The sequence below is a fragment of the Vigna umbellata genome, chromosome 3 (assembly GCF_029865625.1).
Source record: "Vigna umbellata cultivar VRB3 chromosome 3, Vumbellata_1.0, whole genome shotgun sequence".
Lineage (NCBI taxonomy): Eukaryota > Viridiplantae > Streptophyta > Magnoliopsida > Fabales > Fabaceae > Vigna > Vigna umbellata.
The window spans coordinates 9,365,494-9,385,606 of record NC_142167.1 but is presented as its reverse complement, the minus strand read 5'-3'; the positions used below and the strand labels follow the sequence as shown (position 1 = coordinate 9,385,606).

The 20,113-nt window shown below is 40.6% G+C and overlaps 3 protein-coding genes across 3 annotated transcripts; 1 reads left to right on the top strand and 2 right to left on the bottom strand.

The window, feature by feature from the left end:
- Nucleotides 1-462: 462 nt before the first annotated feature.
- LOC148201593 (uncharacterized) lies at nt 463-2,211 on the top strand. Its single transcript, XM_088110689.1, has 4 exons — nt 463-642; nt 805-1,434; nt 1,518-1,640; nt 1,726-2,211. The coding sequence occupies exons 1-4, from the start codon at nt 607-609 to the stop codon at nt 2,146-2,148; spliced, it is 1,212 nt and encodes a 403-aa protein (XP_087966815.1). The 5' UTR covers nt 463-606; the 3' UTR covers nt 2,149-2,211.
- Nucleotides 2,212-6,371: 4,160 nt separating this feature from the next.
- On the bottom strand, nt 6,372-8,914 carry LOC148201592 (protein FAR1-RELATED SEQUENCE 5-like). The gene is made up of 2 exons (XM_088108445.1): nt 6,610-8,914; nt 6,372-6,524 (listed from the first exon to the last, which is right to left on the bottom strand). Exons 1-2 carry the CDS (start codon nt 8,794-8,796, stop codon nt 6,372-6,374), a joined length of 2,340 nt encoding a protein of 779 aa, XP_087964571.1. The 5' UTR covers nt 8,797-8,914.
- A 6,594-nt stretch (nt 8,915-15,508) lies between these two features.
- LOC148201591 (uncharacterized) lies at nt 15,509-18,679 on the bottom strand. The gene is made up of 10 exons (XM_088110677.1): nt 17,940-18,679; nt 17,730-17,855; nt 16,974-17,647; nt 16,819-16,900; nt 16,655-16,744; nt 16,443-16,565; nt 16,236-16,364; nt 16,041-16,144; nt 15,866-15,956; nt 15,509-15,793 (listed from the first exon to the last, which is right to left on the bottom strand). The coding sequence occupies exons 1-10, from the start codon at nt 18,549-18,551 to the stop codon at nt 15,692-15,694; spliced, it is 2,133 nt and encodes a 710-aa protein (XP_087966803.1). The 5' UTR covers nt 18,552-18,679; the 3' UTR covers nt 15,509-15,691.
- Between the last annotated feature and the right edge of the window lie 1,434 nt (nt 18,680-20,113).

The window sequence follows — 20,113 nt, the reverse complement described above, 5'->3', positions numbered from 1 at the left end:
TAGAAGACATCTTTTGAAGAAGTGAAATAGTCTGTTTTTTTTTATCTCATTTTTTATGTAATAATATTAGAAAATAATCAATCCTAATATATTAATTTTCTCTTAAAAATCTTTTTCTGTTTTTCCATCTTTATTTATTATCTCTCAATTTCATCTTATGTCCAATTATATTGTAAGATAATGTTCTAGCCTTTTCATTCTGCTCTAATCCTTTTTTAAAATCTATTTATTTTTTAATTTAACATTTAAACTTGAAATATTTAATTTTAATATTTTAAAATCATTCTATTATAATATTTTAAACTTATATATGTGTAAGATAATATTATAATATGGACCGCGATATTCCAACAACGGATTCTTAACACTATTTTGACAACGCCACGTGTCGCCACCTCATTGGTTCGTTTAAAATTATTTTTTTTTAAAACCTATGACCGTAACCCTTATTTTGAGTGAAAATCCTAAAATACCCCTTTCCCTTTCTCTGTTCCATTGCAAACGAAGGTCCGTTCTCTTGATAGGCCGAAGGTCGCGTTTCGTCTCGCTTCGTTCCATTTGCATCGTGTTGTCTCCGGCCAGTTTGGTGTCCTGTTATCGTGCGGAATGGCAAGTTCCGGTGACGATTGTCCGACGACTAAGGTAAGTGGTTTTCCATTCCATGTCGTAGCTTGGTTATTCGGTTTGGGCATCTCGTAGCATGGTTATTTGATTTGGGTTAATGTTTGGGGTTCGTATCGTTGGGTTGTGGTGCTTGGGTTATTGGGTTTCGTTGTTTTGATGATTTGATTTTGGTTTATGCAGTTGAGTGTTCGTCACTCTTTTTCGACAAAGTATATATGTACTTTGAACGAACGCTTAACAAAGGAGCATCGATCATTGATTGCGACAACTCCATTTGCTTGGTTTTTAGATGTCAATGTCAATGTTAAAGTAGGTAGAAATATACTGAGTGAGTTATTGGGTAAGTGGGACGACTGTAGTAGTGGTTTTTTAGTTGGGAATAAAGTTTTGAATATAAATGAAAATGATATATATTTAGGGTTGGGACTGAGTACAGATGGTGCAAACATTAACTTAAAGGAAGAGTTGGGCAATAGTGAATGTGTGAAATACATAGGCAAAGGAACAAAGGAATTGAATTCAATATACAAAATTCTAATGCGAAAACAAAAGAAGAAGATTCCTTGTTCTCATTTTTGTAGCCTTTACCTCCTGGTAGGGATACGTGAGATTTTATTTCCAAAACGTAGCGGGAAAGTGTTTCCCGTAATGTTTAATCTTGTTGACAACTTAAGTGCTTTGGGTAGTTATTGTTGGGGTAGTGTAGTTTATCGTTATCTGTTACATAGTTTGTGCAAAGCTTCAAAAGGCTTGAAGAAAGGCAAAGGTATTTCAAACGTTTACGTCGACGGTTGTGTGTACATGATGCAGGTAATTAATAGTATTTGATGTACTTACTTAAATTGTTATTTGAATTAAGTTTCTTACAAGTTAAGATGATTTATTTGTCTTAGGTATGGTTTTTTGAGCTCTTTGTTCCACCAAAAGGTCCTATTGATAAATTTCCACGAATATTGCATTGGATGAATATAAGTGTTGGAGACAAGTTCGTTAAACGGTGTATGGAGACAGGTTTGGTAAGCTGTTTGTTATCGAAAGTTTTGTTATGTTTTCATATATTGACCAAAGTTGTGTAATCTGTAATGTGTTGTTAAATTTCAGGTTGTTGACGATGTTTATGGTGGTCCTTCAACGAAGGATAAGGAGGAATACAGACCAACACCTAAAAGAAATGATGCTAAACCAAGAGGAAAGAAGAAACAAAAAAGAATTCGCAGAGAAACTTTTATGCGTGCCTTAGAGGAACAAGAATTTCTAATTGAAGAACTTAAAAGGAGGGTTGCAACTTTGGAGGCACAATTGGCTGAAGAGAAGGCAAGAAGGCAAAACAAATATGACGTTGGACAAAGTGTGCCTCGTACAGAACCATCTGTGAACACTGGTTTTGTATCCCCTACTGACATTGACGGAAATGAACAACCTTTGAAGACGTATGTTAGGGTTGGATCACGAAGGCGTTACAAGGGAAGAGCACTTAGGACTCCATACACCGGGACCGTAGTGCTTAGAATAAAAAATGAGTGATCTGTGTATTTAGTTGATTGAAAATGTTATTTGGAAAGTAATGAAAATTGTAATCATTGTAAATAGATTAAGATAACAATGTTTAATGTATCCAATTTGGTTCAATGAAATAAAATTTGAGTTTTGGTTTGAATTGGTCTCATATTATATGTATTCAATACCATTATCGATTTTAGAATGTCGTAATTTTTTTTGTCTCCTAAGTTGCAGGCCTGTTTGTAAGGTGTTGGTTTTTGAGTGGTCATTTTGAGTAACATGTGATGTGATGTGAGGCCAAGGAGTGTGGGGTGACCCCTCATGAGTTGGAGGAGCAAGCTGTGCAAGGAATGAGTGAGAGTGCTGAAAAAAGGGTCTGGTAATCGTTTACAGCACCCCTGTAAACGATTACCCGAGAGAAAATGAGAATTTGTACAGAAAGTCCAACACAGGTACTCAGTAAAATGATCAGGGGTCACCATTGGAAAAAAAACTGAGTTTTAGGCACTTGTGCACCTGTCTGAGGCTTGTGCAGGTGTTCCAGTGGTGGGAGAGGGTGGATGGAGATGTGATGTGAGGCCAAGGAGTGTGGAGTGACCCCTCATGAGTTGGAGGAGCAACCTGTGCAAGGAATGAGTGAGAGTGTTCAAAAAAGAGTCTGGTAATCGTTTACAGCACCCCTGTAAACGATTACCCGAGAGAAAATGAGAATTTGTACAGAAAGTCCAACACAGGTACTCAGTAAAATGAACAAGGGTCACCATTGGAAAAAAAACTGAGTTTTAGGCACTTCTGTAGCTATGTGAGGCTGGTGCAGGTGTTCCAGTGGTGGGAGAGGGTGGCTGGTGATGTGATGTGAGGCCAAGGAGTGTGGGGTGACCCCTCATGAGTTGGAGGAGCAAGCTGTGCAAGGAATGAGTGAGAGTGCTGAAAAAAGGCTCTGGTAATCGTTTACAGCACCCCTGTAAACGATTACCCGAGAGAAAATGAGAATTTGTACAGAAAGTCCAACACAGGTACTCAGTAAAATGAACCGGGGTCACCATTGGAAAAAAAACTGAGTTTTAGGCACTTCTGCACCTGTCTGAGGCTGGTGCAGGTGTTCCAGTGGTGGGAGAGGGTGGCTGGTGATGTGATGTGAGTCCAAGGAGGGTGGGGAGACCCCTCATGAGTTGGAGGAGCAAGCTGTGCAAGGAATGAGTGAGAGTGCTGAAAAAAGGGGTCTAGTAATCGTTTACAGCACCCCTGTAAACGATTACCCGAGAGAAAATGAGAATTTGTACAGAAAGTCCAACACAGGTACTCAGTAAAATGAACCGGGGTCACCATTGGAAAAAAAACTGAGTTTTAGGCACTTCTGCACCTGTCTGAGGCTGGTGCAGGTGTTCCAGTGGTGGGAGAGGGTGGCTGGTGATGTGATGTGAGTCCAAGGAGGGTGGGGAGACCCCTCATGAGTTGGAGGAGCAAGCTGTGCAAGGAATGAGTGAGAGTGCTGAAAAAAGGGGTCTAGTAATCGTTTACAGCACCCCTGTAAACGATTACCCGAGAGAAAATGAGAATTTGTACAGAAAGTCCAACACAGGTACTCAGTAAAATGAACAGGGGTCACCATTGGAAAAAAAACTGAGTTTTAGGCACTTGTGCACCTGTCTGAGGCTTGTGCAGGTGTTCCAGTGGTGGGAGAGGGTGGATGGTGATGTGATGTGACGCCAAGGAGTGTGGGGTGACCCCTCATGAGTTGGAGGAGCAAGCTGTGCAAGGAATGAGTGAGAGTGCTGAAAAAAGGCTCTGGTAATCGTTTACAGCACCCCTGTAAATGATTACCCGAGAGAAAATGAGAATTTGTACAGAAAGTCCAACACAGGTACTCAGTAAAATGAACAGGGGTCACCATTGGAAAAAAAAACTGAGTTTTAGGCACTTGTGCACCTGTCTGATGCTGGTGCAGGTGTTCCAGTGGTGGGAGAGGGTGGCTGGTGATGTGATGTGAGTCCAAGGAGGGTGGGGAGACCCCTCATGAGTTGGAGGAGCAAGCTGTGCAAGGAATGAGTGAGAGTGCTGAAAAAAGGGTCTGGTAATCGTTTACAACACCCCTGTAAACGATTACCCGAGAGAAAATGAGAATTTGTACAGAAAGTCCAACACAGGTACTCAGTAAAATGAACAGGGGTCACCATTGGAAAAAAAACTGAGTTTTAGGCACTTGTGCACCTGTCTGAGGCTGGTGCAGGTGTTCCAGTGGTGGGAGAGGGTGGCTGGTGATGTGATGTGAGTCCAAGGAGGGTGGGGAGACCCCTCATGAGTTGGAGGAGCAAGCTGTGCAAGGAATGAGTGAGAGTGCTGAAAAAAGGGGTCTGGTAATCGTTTACAGCACCCCTGTAAACGATTACCCGAGAGAAAATGCCAATTTGTACAGAAAGTCCAACACAGGTACTCAGTCAGATGAACAGGGGTCACCATTGGGAAAAAAACTGAGTTTTAGTTTTACAGACAACTGCAGTGTTATTAAGTGGTATTGGTTATTCTTATTGGTGTTTTACTCACAACTGCCATGGTATTAAGTGTATCATAAATTGAACATTACATAATAAATGTCGAGAATTGAGGAACCATTTTGAAACTAAACAACTTCATTTTATTAAATACTTGAAATGATCAAAGCAGGAACTAGAGTACATAGTTCTTTAAAATGCAGTAAAGAAAGCCTAAACAAGCAATTTTAAGTCTGAGGATTGTTTCCAGAAGCACTTGGCAAGTGTTGCAGTTGTTCTTCAATGTTCCCAACGCGCGATTGCAACTCATCAAACCTTGTAGTGATGACCATGTCCATGTTTCCAAATCTTGTTTCAAGGGCATCAAATCGAGTTTCAAAGGCATCAAATCTTGTACCAACAAAGGTTTGAAGTTGTTCTATGCGGTTGATTACATTATCTAGTGTTGTACATGAACTGCCTTGTTCATCATCTTGTCCTTGATTCTGTTGACCTTCTTGTAAGGGGGGATGGGGGGCGTTGCCTTTGGGAACCCATTCTCCTTCATCATTTTGCATATAACCAAATGATGCTACAACTTCACAACCAATTCTTTGCTTGAACTTCAGTTCTGAAATGGGATAACTTTCAGTAGGCACTTCAAAGTGTTCCATGAAGATGGTTATCAGATGTGGATACGGCAACTTTGCGTTCTCCCTTAATGCTCTTTTCATCTTATATCTAATAAGATGTCCCCAGTTAATTTGAATGGAATTGAAAAATGCCCATAGCAGCATAATATCCTCTTCGGATGCCTGACCAATATTGGTTGCACGAGGAATTAATACTCTAGTGAGAACGTAATGAAGTATCCTTGGTTGAACCTTCATTTGCCCCGCTAGTATTCTAGATTGTATGGCTGCATCATCTCTACACACTAGTTGCCTTGCAGTGACATAATCGTATTGTTCTTTCCACTCATCTACAACTTTGCGTTCGTAACAAACACCATCAGATGGGAGAGTAGTCAGTTGTTGAAAAAGATTAGGGCTCACCCTAATTTTGACCCCTCTAACTTCGCTTCGAATAACCCCCGTATCCGATATTGACATGTTGCTATAGAACACTCTGACTAATTGTGGGTGGTAATGTCTTCTTAAACACACAAATTTAGTCAGCCCAGCTTCGTGTAATATGTCATAGAATTGAAAATTTTTTCGTTGAAAGTATTCCTCCTCTACATACTTACTCTCCAAAATTTCCCGATTTACGAAATGTTGGGCATATTTCTCCTGTTGCTCATCCGACGAGAAGAGATCATTGGTAGGCGTTGGAGGGGATGACGATGGTGATGGGCTTGGACTCCGCCGACTGCGACGTCCACCAACGGAAGAAGATGCCTTTTGTTTCTTCGTTCCATGATCAGCCATTGTATTTCGTTTAGGGTTTTGCACTGACAGAAGAGAGGTTTTCGAAACGAATTTGAGGAAGGATGTGTTTTGGGCGGTTATGAACACGATTGCAAGTTATACACGTTATGAAGTGGGATAATTTGGTTTAATTAACTGAACACAGTAATCGATTACCAGAGCCTCGTAATCGATTACAATACGATGCTCGTAATCGATTACCAGAGCCCCGTAATCGATTACAATAACAAATACTGGTGTGGTCATATGCATTACATACATTCATTAAAGGAATTTCATGGAAGACCATTTTAACTTTCAAAAGCAGAAAAAAGATACAAAATAAGCAGCAAACAAGTTGTATATATCAGTTGATGTTGTTATCGAAATTGTTATGTACAGCTGACAACAACGACATAAATCCAAAATGACCGATTTCGGTATCTTGTGATAGTTGGATAGTGTCCGCTTCAAATTGTTCACGGTGATCACATTCAACAACATTACTTGGTCTTTCGCCCTGAAACAACAAAACTACTAAGTTAAACATAATTGATAGACTAAAAACTATTTAATAAATATTTTGACCGTAAATAATGACTCACGCATTGTTCGGTGGGTGGTGTTGAAGTGTTTGTCAATGAAGTTGACTTTCTTCTTTTGGTTTTTTTCTCAACAGTGGACTTCAACCTATTTGTGCGTGGACGTCCTTTTCGCTTAACAGTTGCAGGACTGTGTACAAGGACATCAGATGTTCCAACTGGAGTAAGTGGTATTGACGTGCATGCACCAGTATCGTATCTTAGTTGGCCTGCATCACTGATGATGTTATTTGTCATGGAAGAACTGAATCCAAATTTTGTACCCAAACAATTAAGTTCTTTTTCCAATTCAGTACTAGCTTCCTCAGACTCACATGCAACTTCAGCAATTTCATAAAAACGTTTGCACAACAGTTTGTATCTTTGCATCCGTGGTTCATTTGTCGAATTACTATACGATGCTGTTATTAGTGTGTGTCTTCTTCGAATGTTTTTGCTCCAGCGCCTCAAAATGTATTGTGAGGGAACCCTGTAAACATCTTCTTGGCCAAATACCAACAGGGAATGGCGACATATAATTCCTCTAAACTCAAAGAGGTGGCAAGAGCAAGTGATTGTCTGTGTGATCGGATCAAATTGAACTTTGTAAAATTTATCCGGTACACGATTACCCTCCCACATTCGTTCCTGTTTTACAGTGTAAGTGTTCCACAAGTCCTCCTTTAAGGTGTCTTTGATGAAACAATTCATCCTTGAACGGAATTCAGTTTGGACCTCCTCAAACTTTGCATGTGTGTATTCCACTTGAAATTGTCTCTCAATTGGTGACTGAGAACCACATGCAATAGTGGTGTTCATGGAGGAGAAGTGGGCTTCTATTTCCTTCTGCGCCTTTACCCTAAGTGCATTGTCGTATTGGACCACAAACTGTTGAAGTGTTGTTGTAGAATTGATAAATCCATCAAAAAAGGCATTCATTCCCTCACTTCTCAGAGTGGTAGACATGCTTGCCCAAAAATCTTTTTTCAAGTAACACGGGACCCATTTATGTCTCTCTTCGTACAAATTACATAGCCATTCATTTTCCTCCAATCCATGTTTGGTAAGTAGTTCCTTCCAACCATTTTCAAATTCTGATGGACAAATACAATCATATATAAGCGCATGTAGTTTGGTTTTGATAACGGGATTATTTCTATACCCGTGCAATTTTTCAGGCAACTTCTTAAGGATGTGCCATAAACACCACCTGTGCCTCGTATGAGGAAACACTTGTTCAATAGCGTTGGCCATTGCTCTGCATTGGTCAGTAATAATACCTTCAGGAGTCTTATTACGCATGCATCTTAGCCAACATTGGAACAACCAGACAAATGAGACAGTGTCTTCCGAAGACAACAATCCACAACCAAGTAAAATCGAGTGTCCATGATGGTTAACTCCAACAAAAGGCGCAAATGGCATGTCGTACTTATTTGTTAAGTAAGTGGTGTCAAAGGAAACAACATCACCGAATTCTTCACATGCAGCACGACTTCTTGCATCAGCCCAAAACACACTACAGATTTTATTCCCTTCATCCAGAGCAATGTCATAGAAGAACTCGTTATTTCTATCTTTCATTGACGAAAAGTGTCGTAGGAGTGCCTGACCATCACCATCCTTACATAAAGATCTTCTGTGTTGGCCAATGTAGTTTCGAGCGTCCCGCTCCACAAAGTCCATGTTTTCATATCCCCCCGCATCGTTCACAATGCTAAGGAAACTCTTATTTAACCTAACTCCAGCATCGTGGTTTACCTGCAACGTGTGTTTTGCATGCATGCTTAACTTTCTATTGGCTGCAAATAGTTTGGAGTTATTTGGACAAAGATCATGGTTGTGGTCCAGAACAACGGTCCTTATAAACCACTTGTCCTCCTTCTTTGCAATGGTTATCCCAGCACCACATTGGTTAATTTGACTTGGAAGTGTTTTTACCACTGGTTTGACCGAAGACACATATTTTCCCTCCCTTGAACAAACTATTCTGAGGTAGTAGACGTTGTTGTCTTTATCTTTTTTAGAAGTTCTAGTCCGCACGCCAAACCCACGTCTAATGGCGTAGTTTGTGTAAAAAGTTTTTGCTTCAACCATTGAGTCAAAACACATATGCACTGTTGGGTCAATCTCCATTAAACTTTCATTGGGCTCATCAACATTGTCATTATAGTCATTCCCTTGATCCCCATCCATTGTGTGCGTTGACATTAAACCCACCTTTAGAGATAAAGCAAATTATATTCACTAATCACACTTACCCCTATGACCACTGGCAACTACAAAAATAATGAAAATAAAATCTTTTCGAAGAACTTATTAAAACGTACCCTGGTGAAAAATGGTGTGCCCTTTAATGAAGGTCAGTGGTCCTAACCAACCTCATCTTCTACATTTAAGTCCACCATAAATGATCCTTATGTGCTTCTCACCAACCCTCCGAACTTCGTTTTGGCCCTTCTCTTTAATGAACACCCGGGTAAGTTGTCTGGAAGTGCTTGGTCAATGGAAATAAGTGTGAACGTTGGATTCTAAAGTTGGTTGTTGACGCAGCTGTGTATTCCCGCCAAAGGTCATATTTTTGCCTTGTCATACACGTCTTTGGTTATCTTGTGAAAGCATGCATTGATGGTTGTCAGCAAAAAGTTTCTCTCTCCTAACCCCCAATCAATGCTTTTCACTTTTAAAGGCTACCCATCAAATCAGACTATCTCCCCACAATTAATGTAACTTCATTTGAATAAGTTAAGTTAATGGAAATAGATATAATATTAATATTTTTTTCGTTACATTGATTTCATATAATTTCATCGTTCACGTACTTGTATTTCAAATTCGGGGAGAAACCAATTCTGTTGGCTTGAATCAGGTGACAGTAACCCGTTTACCATTGTTTAGTTGTGAGTGACTTCTTTAATCATCCCACTGATGTATCGTCCTTAACCTACAATTTTTATGTGGACAGGAAATTTCTGCATAATCATGGATGCATGGGAAGACCTTGTTTATGATGATGATGTCCTTGAATCGTTTTTGAAAAAATGCGATGCTTCCGCAACGCTTATTCCTGGTCCTGCAGGTAACATCCAAGCAGCTTTCATGAATAGAACGGGAACAGAACAACCGAAATCGACACAAGAATTTGCTCGTGATGTTGCTGACGCAACCTATGAACGAGATTTCAACTCCAATGCTTGGAAATGGGCACATATGTTTATTGAACACCACGGTACACTCAATCTCATACACGCTTCGAACAACATTATTACCTTTAATACTTGTAATTTGTTTTAATATTTTGTTATCATAGGTCTCGTAAAGGATGGAAAATTCGAGAACGTTAACTCCCTCCAAGAGGCAAAATCAGCTGAGGTCCTTCCATTGGTGGTTTGCATATTGAAAGAGTGCAAGCCCAATGGGTTGGGAGATATGCAGTTGACTCTTAAGGACCCAACTGCCACGATGAAGGCTTCCTTGCACAAGAAAGCTCTTGAAGATCCTGAAATTGCAGAAAATATCGCAGTTGGTTCCGTTATCATACTCAATCTTGTAAGCCATCAAATTTGTACTTAACTACCATAATTATTTTATTGGTATTTAAGTGTTCTTCTTACAAATTCCGTTTGTACATTTAGGTCCACCCCTTCACTGCATTTAGGCAAAACCACTACCTCAATATTACGCATCGCTCTATAGTGAAGGTATTTCCAGCTGAAGTTTCTCCTCCTACAATTGACCTTGTCAAGGAGACACCAAAACCTGTCATTCGACTTCCTATGTGGGCAGAGAAGGAACTCAATGTGGATGACATCCTCCGCAAATTTGTCCATCCATCTGACCAACCGTCAACGTCCAATCAAGCAGACAACCAATAGTGGGTTTAGGATAACTGTAATTTTATATGAACACCATTATAAGTATTTCATGGATAACTGTAATATTTGAAACGTACAATGTATCATTTTGTTCTGTATGTTGTGTAACTGAATCTCTATTAATGGTGTGTTATAATGAATTTATTTATGTCATACAAAATGGTGCCTAAAACTCAATTTTTTTACCAATGGTGACCCCTGTTCATCTGACTGAGTACCTGTGTTGGACTTTCTGTACAAATTCCCAATTTCTCTCGGGTAATCGTTTACAGGGGTGCTGTAAACGATTACCAGACCCCTTTTTTCAGCACTCTCACTCATTCCTTGCACAGCTTGCTCCTCCAACTCATGAGAGGTCTCCCCACCCTCTTGGACTCACATCACATCACCAGCCACCCTCTCCCACCACTGGAACACCTGCACCAGCCTCTGACAGGTGCAGATTAGCATAAAAGTCAGTTTTTTTCCAAATGGTGACCCCTGTTCACCTGACTGAGTACCTGTGTTGGACTTTCTGTACAAATTGGCATTTTCTCTCGGGTAATCCTTTACAGGGGTGCTGTAAACGATTACCAGACTCTTTTTTGAACACTCTCACTCATTCCTTGCACAGCTTGCTCCTCCAACTCATGAGGGGTCACCCCACACTCCTTGGCCTCACATCACATCACCATCCACCCTCTCCCACCACTAGAACACCTGCACAAGCCTCAGACAGGTGCAGATTACCATAAAAGTCAATTTTTTTACCAATGGTGACCCCTGTTCAGCTGACTGAGTACCTGTGTTGGACTTTCTGTATAAATTCCCAATTTCTCTCGGGTAATCGTTTACAGGGGTGCTGTAAACGATTACTAGACCCCTTTTTTCAGCACTCTCACTCATTCCTTGCACAGCTTGCTCCTCCAACTCATGAGGGGTCTCCCCACCCGCCTTGGACTCACATCACATCACCAGCCACCCTCTCCCACCACTGGAACACCTGCACCAGCCTCAGAGAGGTGCAGAAGTGCCTAAAATTCAGTTTTTTTTCCAATGGTGACCCCTCTTCACCTGACTGAGTACCTGTGTTGGACTTTCTGTACAAATTCCCAATTTCTCTCGGGTAATCGTTTACAGGGGTGCTGTAAACGATTACAAGACCCTTTTTTCAGCACTCTCACTCATTCCTTGCACAGCTTGCTCCTCCAACTCATGAGGGGTCTCCCCACCCTCCTTGGACTCACATCACATCACCAGCCACCCTCTCCCACCACTGGAACACCTGCACATGCCTCAGACAGGTACAGATTAGCATAAAAGTCAGTTTTTTTCCCAATGGTGACCCCTGTTCACCTGACTGAGTACCTGTGTTAGACTTTCTGTACAAATTCCCAATTTCTCTCGGGTAATCGTTTACAGGGGTGCTGTAAACGATTACAAGACCCTTTTTTCAACACTCTCACTCATTCCTTGCACAGCTTGCTCCTCCAACTCATGAGGGGTCTCCCCACCCTCTTGGACTCACATCACATCACCAGCCACCCTCTCCCACCACTGGAACACCTGCACATGCCTCAGACAGGTGCAGATTAGCATAAAAGTCACTTTTTTCCAAATGGTGACCCCTGTTCACCTGACTGAGTACCTGTGTTGGACTTTCTGTACAAATTGGCATTTTCTCTCGGGTAATCGTTTACAGGGGTGCTGTAAACGATTACCAGACACCTTTTTTCAGCACTCTCACTCATTCCTTGCACAGCTTGCTCCTCCAACTCATGAGGGGTCTCCCCACCCTCCTTGGACTCACATCACATCACCAGCCACCCTCTCCCACCACTGGAACACCTGCACATGCCTCAGACAGGTGCAGATTAGTATAAAAGTCAGTTTTTTCCCAATGGTGACCCCTGTTCACCTGACTGAGTACCTGTGTTGGACTTTCTGTACAAATTCCCAATTTCTCTCGGGTAATCGTTTACAGGGGTGCTGTAAACGATTACAAGACCCTTTTTTCAGCACTCTCACTCATTCCTTGCACAGCTTGCTCCTCCAACTCATGAGGGGTCTCCCCACCCTCCTTGGACTCACATAACATCACAAGCCACCCTCTCCCACCACTGGAACACCTGCACATGCCTCAGACAGGTACAGATTAGCATAAAAGTCAGTTTTTTTCCCAATGGTGACCCTTGTTCACCTGACTGAGTACCTGTGTTCGACTTTCTGTACAAATTCCCAATTTCTCTCGGGTAATCGTTTACAGGGGTGCTGTAAACGATTACAAGACCCTTTTTTCAGCACTCTCACTCATTCCTTGCACAGCTTGCTCCTCCAACTCATGAGGGGTCTCCCCACCCTCTTGGACTCACATCACATCACCAGCCACCCTCTCCCACCACTGGAACACCTGCACATGCCTCAGACAGGTGCAGATTAGCATAAAAGTCAGTTTTTTCCAAATGGTGACCCCTGTTCACCTGACTGAGTACCTGTGTTGGACTTTCTGTACAAATTGGCATTTTCTCTCGGGTAATCGTTTACAGGGGTGCTGTAAACGATTACCAGACACCTTTTTTCAGCACTCTCAATCATTCCTTGCACAACTTGCTCCTCCAACTCATGAGGGGTCTCCCCACCCTCCTTGGACTCACATCACATCACCAGCCACCCTCTCCCACCACTGGAACACCTGCACATTCCTCAGACAGGTGCAGATTAGCATAAAAGTCAGTTTTTTTCCCAATGGTGACCCCTGTTCACCTGACTGAGTACCTGTGTTGGACTTTCTGTACAAATTGGCATTTTCTCTCGGGTAATCGTTTACAGGGGTGCTGTAAACGATTACAAGACACCTTTTTTCAGCACTCTCACTCATTCCTTGCAAAGCTTGCTCCTCCAACTCATGAGGGGTCTCCCCACCCTCCTTGGACTCACATCACATCACCAGCCACCCTCTCCCACCACTGGAACACCTGCACATGCCTCAGACAGGTGCAGATTAGTATAAAAGTCAGTTTTTTCCCAATGGTGACCCCTGTTCACCTGACTGAGTACCTGTGTTGGACTTTCTGTACAAATTCCCAATTTCTCTCGGGTAATCGTTTACAGGGGTGCTGTAAACGATTACAAGACCCTTTTTTCAGCACTCTCACTCATTTCTTGCACAGCTTGCTCCTCCAACTCATGAGGGGTCTCCCCACCCTCCTTGGACTCACATCACATCACCAGCCACCCTCTCCCACCACTGGAACACCTGCACATGCCTCAGACAGGTGCAGATTAGCATAAAAGTCAGTTTTTTCCCAATGGTGACCCCTGTTCACCTGACTGAGTACCTGTGTTGGACTTTCTGTACAAATTCCCAATTTCTCTCGGGTAATCGTTTACAGGGGTGCTGTAAACGATTACAAGACCCTTTTTTCAGCACTCTCACTCATTTCTTGCACAGCTTGCTCCTCCAACTCATGAGGGGTCTCCCCACCCTCCTTGGACTCACATCACATCACCAGCCATCCTCTCCCACCACTGGAACACCTGCACATGCCTCAGACAGGTGCAGATTAGCATAAAAGTCAGTTTTTTTCCCAATGGTGACCCCTGTTCACCTGACTGAGTACCTGTGTTGGACTTTCTGTACAAATTGGCATTTTCTCTCGGGTAATCGTTTACAGGGGTGCTGTAAACGATTACAAGACACCTTTTTTCAGCACTCTCACTTATTCCTTGCACAGCTTGCTCCTCCAACTCATGAGGGGTCTCCCCACCCTCCTTGGACTCACATCACATCACCAGCCACCCTCTCCCACCACTGGAACACCTGCACATGCCTCAGACAGGTGCAGATTAGCATAAAAGTCAGTTTTTTCCCAATGGTGACCCCTGTTCACCTGACTGAGTACCTGTGTTGGACTTTCTGTACAAATTCCCAATTTCTCTCGGGTAATCGTTTACAGGGGTGCTGTAAACGATTACAAGACCCTTTTTTCAGCACTCTCACTCATTTCTTGCACAGCTTGCTCCTCCAACTCATGAGGGGTCTCCCCACCCTCCTTGGACTCACATCACATCACCAGCCACCCTCTCCCACCACTGGAACACCTGCACATGCCTCAGACAGGTGCAGATTAGCATAAAAGTCAGTTTTTTTCCCAATGGTGACCCCTGTTCACCTGACTGAGTACCTGTGTTGGACTTTCTGTACAAATTCCCAATTTCTCTCGGGTAATCGTTTACAGGGGTGCTGTAAACGATTACAAGACCCTTTTTTCAGCACTCTCACTCATTCCTTGCACAGCTTGCTCCTCCAACTCATGAGGGGTCTCCCCACCCTCCTTGGACTCACATCACATCACCAGCCACCCTCTCCCACCACTGGAACACCTGCACATGCCTCAGACAGGTGCAAATTAGCATAAAAGTCAGTTTTTTTCCCAATGGTGACCCCTGTTCACCTGACTGAGTACATGTGTTGGACTTTCTGTACAAATTCCCAATTTCTCTCGGGTAATCGTTTACAGGGGTGCTGTAAACGATTACAAGACCCTTTTTTCAGCACTCTTACTCATTCCTTGCACAGCTTGCTCCTCCAACTCATGAGGGGTCTCCCCACCCTCCTTGGACTCACATCACATCACCAGCCACCCTCTCCCACAACTGGAACACCTGCACATGCCTCAGACAGGTGCAGATTAGCATAAAAGTCAGTTTTTTTCCCAATGGTGACCCCTGTTCACCTGACTGAGTACCTGTGTTGTACTTTTTGTACAAATTCCCAATTTCTCTCGGGTAATCGTTTACAGGGGTGCTGTAAACGATTACCAGAGCATTTTTTCAGCACTCTCACTCATTCCTTGCACTACTTGGTCCCCCTACTCATCACGGGTCACTCCACGCTTCTTGCGTTCACATCAATGACCAACACCCATCTCCCTACTCAGAAGTTGATCAAATCCTTCCCATTAATTACCATTAATTTTAGTCAAAATGGTCTCGTACTTTTCAAATTTTTATTATAATGCTGCGTTCATTTTTCAATCCCTAATTTTGTCATTATAACAAACACAAACGCAAAGTAAAAACAATTCATTTCGAAATCCAACCACTAATCTTATTACAAACACATACTGTACATTGTCAAATAACATTAGGTACATATTTGAACAGCTTATACATGTCAAAATTGTCAAATAACATTAGGTACATATTTGAACATCTTATACATGTCAAAATTTGATAATTTCTTAGCAATCCTAGACAATGCCGTATAGCTGTAGGGCTTCCATTCTTCTAATGTTGTCGTTGTCCAGGATCCAGTCACACACATATTTCTTTCTAATCCCAAGCAGCTCCTCCTGAAACCAACATTTTCCACATTAGAAACCAGGACATACAAGAATATTATCAAACACACAGTTCCAACTTACATTTGTATATTCAGGCATGCTTTTCCCGTTGTATTTTTCATCTCCATCCCAGATTTCCATTGCTTTCAACATTATTACTCCACAATCATGTCTGAAATAATATACCGACAACATCAGATTACTTTTGCCCATATACATCACAATATAATCCGGCAGTACAGTTGAAGAAACTTACAAGTTTGGTTGGGATGGGATATTTGCTTGTTTAACTGTCAAAGGACCAATACTACCTTCCGGTGTATTCATCAGGATGCAAAATAACCGTGCCATATTTTCAGCCTACCAGTTAACAAATACAATAAATAGTTAAACAATACAGGGTTATGTCATAATCACATGGTAATCAACAATGAAAGATGTCGAATCTTACAACGGCTGTGTCTATCCTTTTGCGGTCTCTAATCCCCTTCCCCAATGAATCAATCACAAAAATCTCCATTGACCTCAATTTCACTGAATAACACCACCAATGATCATCGTGGACAAATGGCAGAAACAACTACAAAAAATTTAAACAATTTCAGTAACACATTTACAACCAAAAGTCGACAAAATTTGGAAATTCAAGGTTACTCACAAAGTCCGCTGTGGGTAATTCTTCAAGTCGAAAATGATCGGAACGCAAATAACTGTTATAGTTATGAAGCGTGAATACATGGTGATTCTGTGGACGTCTCCTATAATCTGTAAGAATATGGTGCTGTGGACAATTTCAAAATCATCAATAAAAAATCGATCAAAAATACTTTCTTCAATCATAAATATGATACAATATCAAGTTCTATTTACCGAGTATAACGGACTAAAATGAATCCTCTTAACAACACCGCACAACCTTCTCTCAAAGTACATAAAGATCGTAGAAGCAAACAACACCACCTAGACAATAAAAAAATTTCACATTACTAACATAGACTAAAACATGAAACACAACCAAATGTGACAATACTAACCATGTTATCAACGTGTTTCATTGGGGCCAAAGTATAAATTGAAGTCGTGCTCAAGCTTTGGCCAATTATTTCGCTTACAACCCTAAACATACAAATATTAGTCAATCACAAACAATACATATTCCTCAACCACAACTACAATTCATACCATATACCTGTGTACGTAAATCTCTCTGATGCTGACTGCTGTATACAATTGGTTTACATCAACACTAGTGCTTGGATCACCAACAAAACTCCGCAATGGGGGTATAGCCAATGGCACGACCTCCCGTTCTTCTTCATCAGCATCATCATCTATTTCAATAAAATTAATGTTACCAACAGTTTCATCATCCCCTCTTACTTCAGCATGTGCACCTAGGGGGTCATCAACTTCATTTCCATCACCTTCTTCTTCTCCCCCAACTTCAGCATTCTCCTCACCTCCAACTCCATGTCCATCACCTTCTTCATCTCCCCCAACTTCAGCATTCTCCTCACCTCCAACTCCATGTCCTTCATCAACTCCACCCCCAACCTCTTCATCAGTGCCACATGCATCTTCTTCATGAAAGATTGGAGTTTGATAAATTTCAAATAGCTCCCTAGTCAGAACTCCAATCTTGGCATTCAATGCTCTGATATGTTCGTTATTTTTCCTCAATCTCTCCTCCGCACCTGCTTCCCATGCCCCGTCATCAGAGCTTTCCTCTTCATCATCGTCTTTGTCAACCTTGGATCCTTCACCAAAGGATCCTTCACTCATTCCTCCGTCATCCATGTTGAAAGCTGCACGGATTTCCGGCCTATGACGATCTTCATTTCGTATATACCACTCCATATTTAACTGCACCAATAGCACACAACAAATTCAGACAAAATAGACAATCCATTTTAACATACAAAATAACGAAAAACAAAACACTTACATCTCCGGTCATAAAAATATTTTCAATTTTTTCGGTCCTTGATTTAAACGGGAACCATCTCATTATGCGCGGGAAAAACCGGTGCGAAGGATGACCATGCAAAGAAAGTCTCTCAACCGCCCAAGCCTAAAATATCGTAAAATTATTTCATCAAACATAATTCACAATGTTCTGCACTACATCAAAATAGTGAACTACATATCATATTACCTGCAACACTGCCACATTGCCACTGAGAGTGACTGACTGGGGGATACCTGCTCCCATAATTTTCTTCTTACATTTATTTAAATTCTCTACAATGTGTTTATGTACACCGGTGCACCAATCATATAGACACAAACGATCTAAGTCATCTAACACTCCAAAAGGCATGTTACAAACATGCCTTGATTTCCTAGGGAAATAGAAAACAACCAAACAAACTAATATATATAACCTACACACTACATCGACTTCAATGTTTTTATCATCAACAATGACATTAAACATGTCTGTCAAGTCCTTCAAACTGATGGTTTTTGATTTGAAACTTTCACCAACCAATCCACCAACTACTTCATCAAAGGGAATCTCTAAACCACCTATTTCTAAACCTAAGCTCATCAACACATCAACAACTCTAAAGGGCACCAACTTTTGACTAACTCTAAAACTGTTATCATTTCCAACCCACTTGCTAACCATAACCTTCAATAATTTTAAATTCACCTCCACAGGGTTATTAATATTCAAACACCACATAAATGGTGTCATCCTAATCCGATCCACATGACACTGTCGGAGTAAACGATTCATTTCAATAATTATCGATGAATCCATCGAGATAAGAAGTCGCCACTACAAAAAAAATCATAAAAATTTATTACTAACTACAATCCGTAAGATAATTAAATAATATATAAACAAAAAATTTAATTTTTTTCTTACACTTGCTTTTTTCCCTTCCATTGCAACGGCCCTAACAAGACAACATTCCACACTCAGTTATATCATTCAACTTAATGAAAACCAAAAACACAGAGTAAAACACAATGTCAGGGCTCGCCCATTTTTACTTACACCAAAATGTAAGGGTTTCTCTTTGGACGACAGACCCACACAAAGGATGGAAGGGTTGACCGCTGTGGGTAGGGTAAAGATGGAACACACAGCCACAGAGATCCTCCAAGGTTTCAACGCACGTTTTGAAGAAGGAGGAGAGAACGAAACCGAGGATGGAAGCTTCGAAGACGGAAAGAGAACGAAGGCTTGAACGAACGAGAAGAAGGACGACACAGCGAGAGAGAAGACGGACGAGATAGAAGGCTTGAACGAAGGAGAAGAAGCAAGGCTTGAACGAACATCTTTCGCACCCTAAACCGCCAAGTCCCAAATCTTAAAAATTTAATCTAGAAAACCCAAAATACCCCTCGCCCCGGTTCCCTTTCTCTGGTTTATTTTCAATTCACTGAGCCAATGCACAGCTGCCACGTGGCCGTTGTCAAAACTGTGTCAAACTTTTGTTGTCCAAATAACATTTTCCTTATAATATTATGTGGCTTTTTATCATTTTAATTCTTGGCAACAAAGAATAAGTAATAAGTGATAAATAATACTTTGATTAAAGTCAGACTAAACTTTAATCGTATTAACATTCAAAAGACAAACCGTCACACATTTAGTATAAAATTTAATATAAATAAAATAAAATTCAAGTAATAAATGATTTAGCTAATAAAATGTTGTCATTTCCTATTTTTAATATTGAAATGGAAAAAATACTGTAAAAAGATAATATTTGACACTCCTAAATTTACCTTAATGTTGGCATTAAAAAATTGTAGAGCTGGCAACATAGTTATAATTTAACCCAAATATTGTATAGAATGAGTGCAACAAACTTTAAAAAATAATGATTTAGGTAGAAATATCCATATTTTTACTACCGCTTTTTAATTCTGTAAAAAAAATAGTCTTTTACTTTTTAATTAATAAATTTTTTAATATATAATTAAAAAGCTATCACAGAAATCCAACTTTATTACCATTAAACATGAAAAATAAAGCCTTCAAAATTTAAAATAAAAAATACAAACAGATAAACACTACCATACTTTTTTCCTCTTTTTTTTTCAGAGTATTATATCAATGTAAAAGACAATGTCTTTACGTTCTTATTGCTATTTGTATATGTATTTTAACTTAAATCAACAAAATTATTTCACAAACATTTTCAAATACTCCATCTTTTAATAAATAAGATAATATTTTTTTTATTCTTCATTTCTAATTACCTTTCAATAAGCTTTTTGTTTAACTAAAGATATTTAAGAATGCAGGAGATATAATATTATGAAATTTTTGGTTTCTTTCTAATAACTAATGAATTTGAGAAAGAGTGA

What these genes read in the sequence shown, in the direction of transcription:
- LOC148201593 (XM_088110689.1), top strand. Translation starts at nt 607, where the DNA reads ATGGCAAGTTCCGGTGACGATTGTCCGACGACTAAG. An exon ending in ACGATTGTCCGACGACTAAG is followed by an intron (nt 643 to 804) that starts GTAAGTGGTTTT and finishes TGGTTTATGCAG; the next exon opens with TTGAGTGTTCGTCACTCTTT. An exon ending in GTTGTGTGTACATGATGCAG is followed by an intron (nt 1,435 to 1,517) that starts GTAATTAATAGT and finishes TATTTGTCTTAG; the next exon opens with GTATGGTTTTTTGAGCTCTT.
- LOC148201592 (XM_088108445.1), bottom strand. Translation starts at nt 8,796, where the DNA reads ATGTCAACGCACACAATGGATGGGGATCAAGGGAATGACTATAATGAC. An exon ending in CACCACCCACCGAACAATGC is followed by an intron (nt 6,525 to 6,609) that starts GTGAGTCATTAT and finishes TTGTTGTTTCAG; the next exon opens with GGCGAAAGACCAAGTAATGT.
- LOC148201591 (XM_088110677.1), bottom strand. Translation starts at nt 18,551, where the DNA reads ATGGATTCATCGATAATTATTGAAATGAATCGTTTACTCCGACAGTGT. An exon ending in AGAGAGATTTACGTACACAG is followed by an intron (nt 16,901 to 16,973) that starts GTATATGGTATG and finishes TTGTATGTTTAG; the next exon opens with GGTTGTAAGCGAAATAATTG. An exon ending in AATTACCCACAGCGGACTTT is followed by an intron (nt 16,365 to 16,442) that starts GTGAGTAACCTT and finishes AATTTTTTGTAG; the next exon opens with TTGTTTCTGCCATTTGTCCA.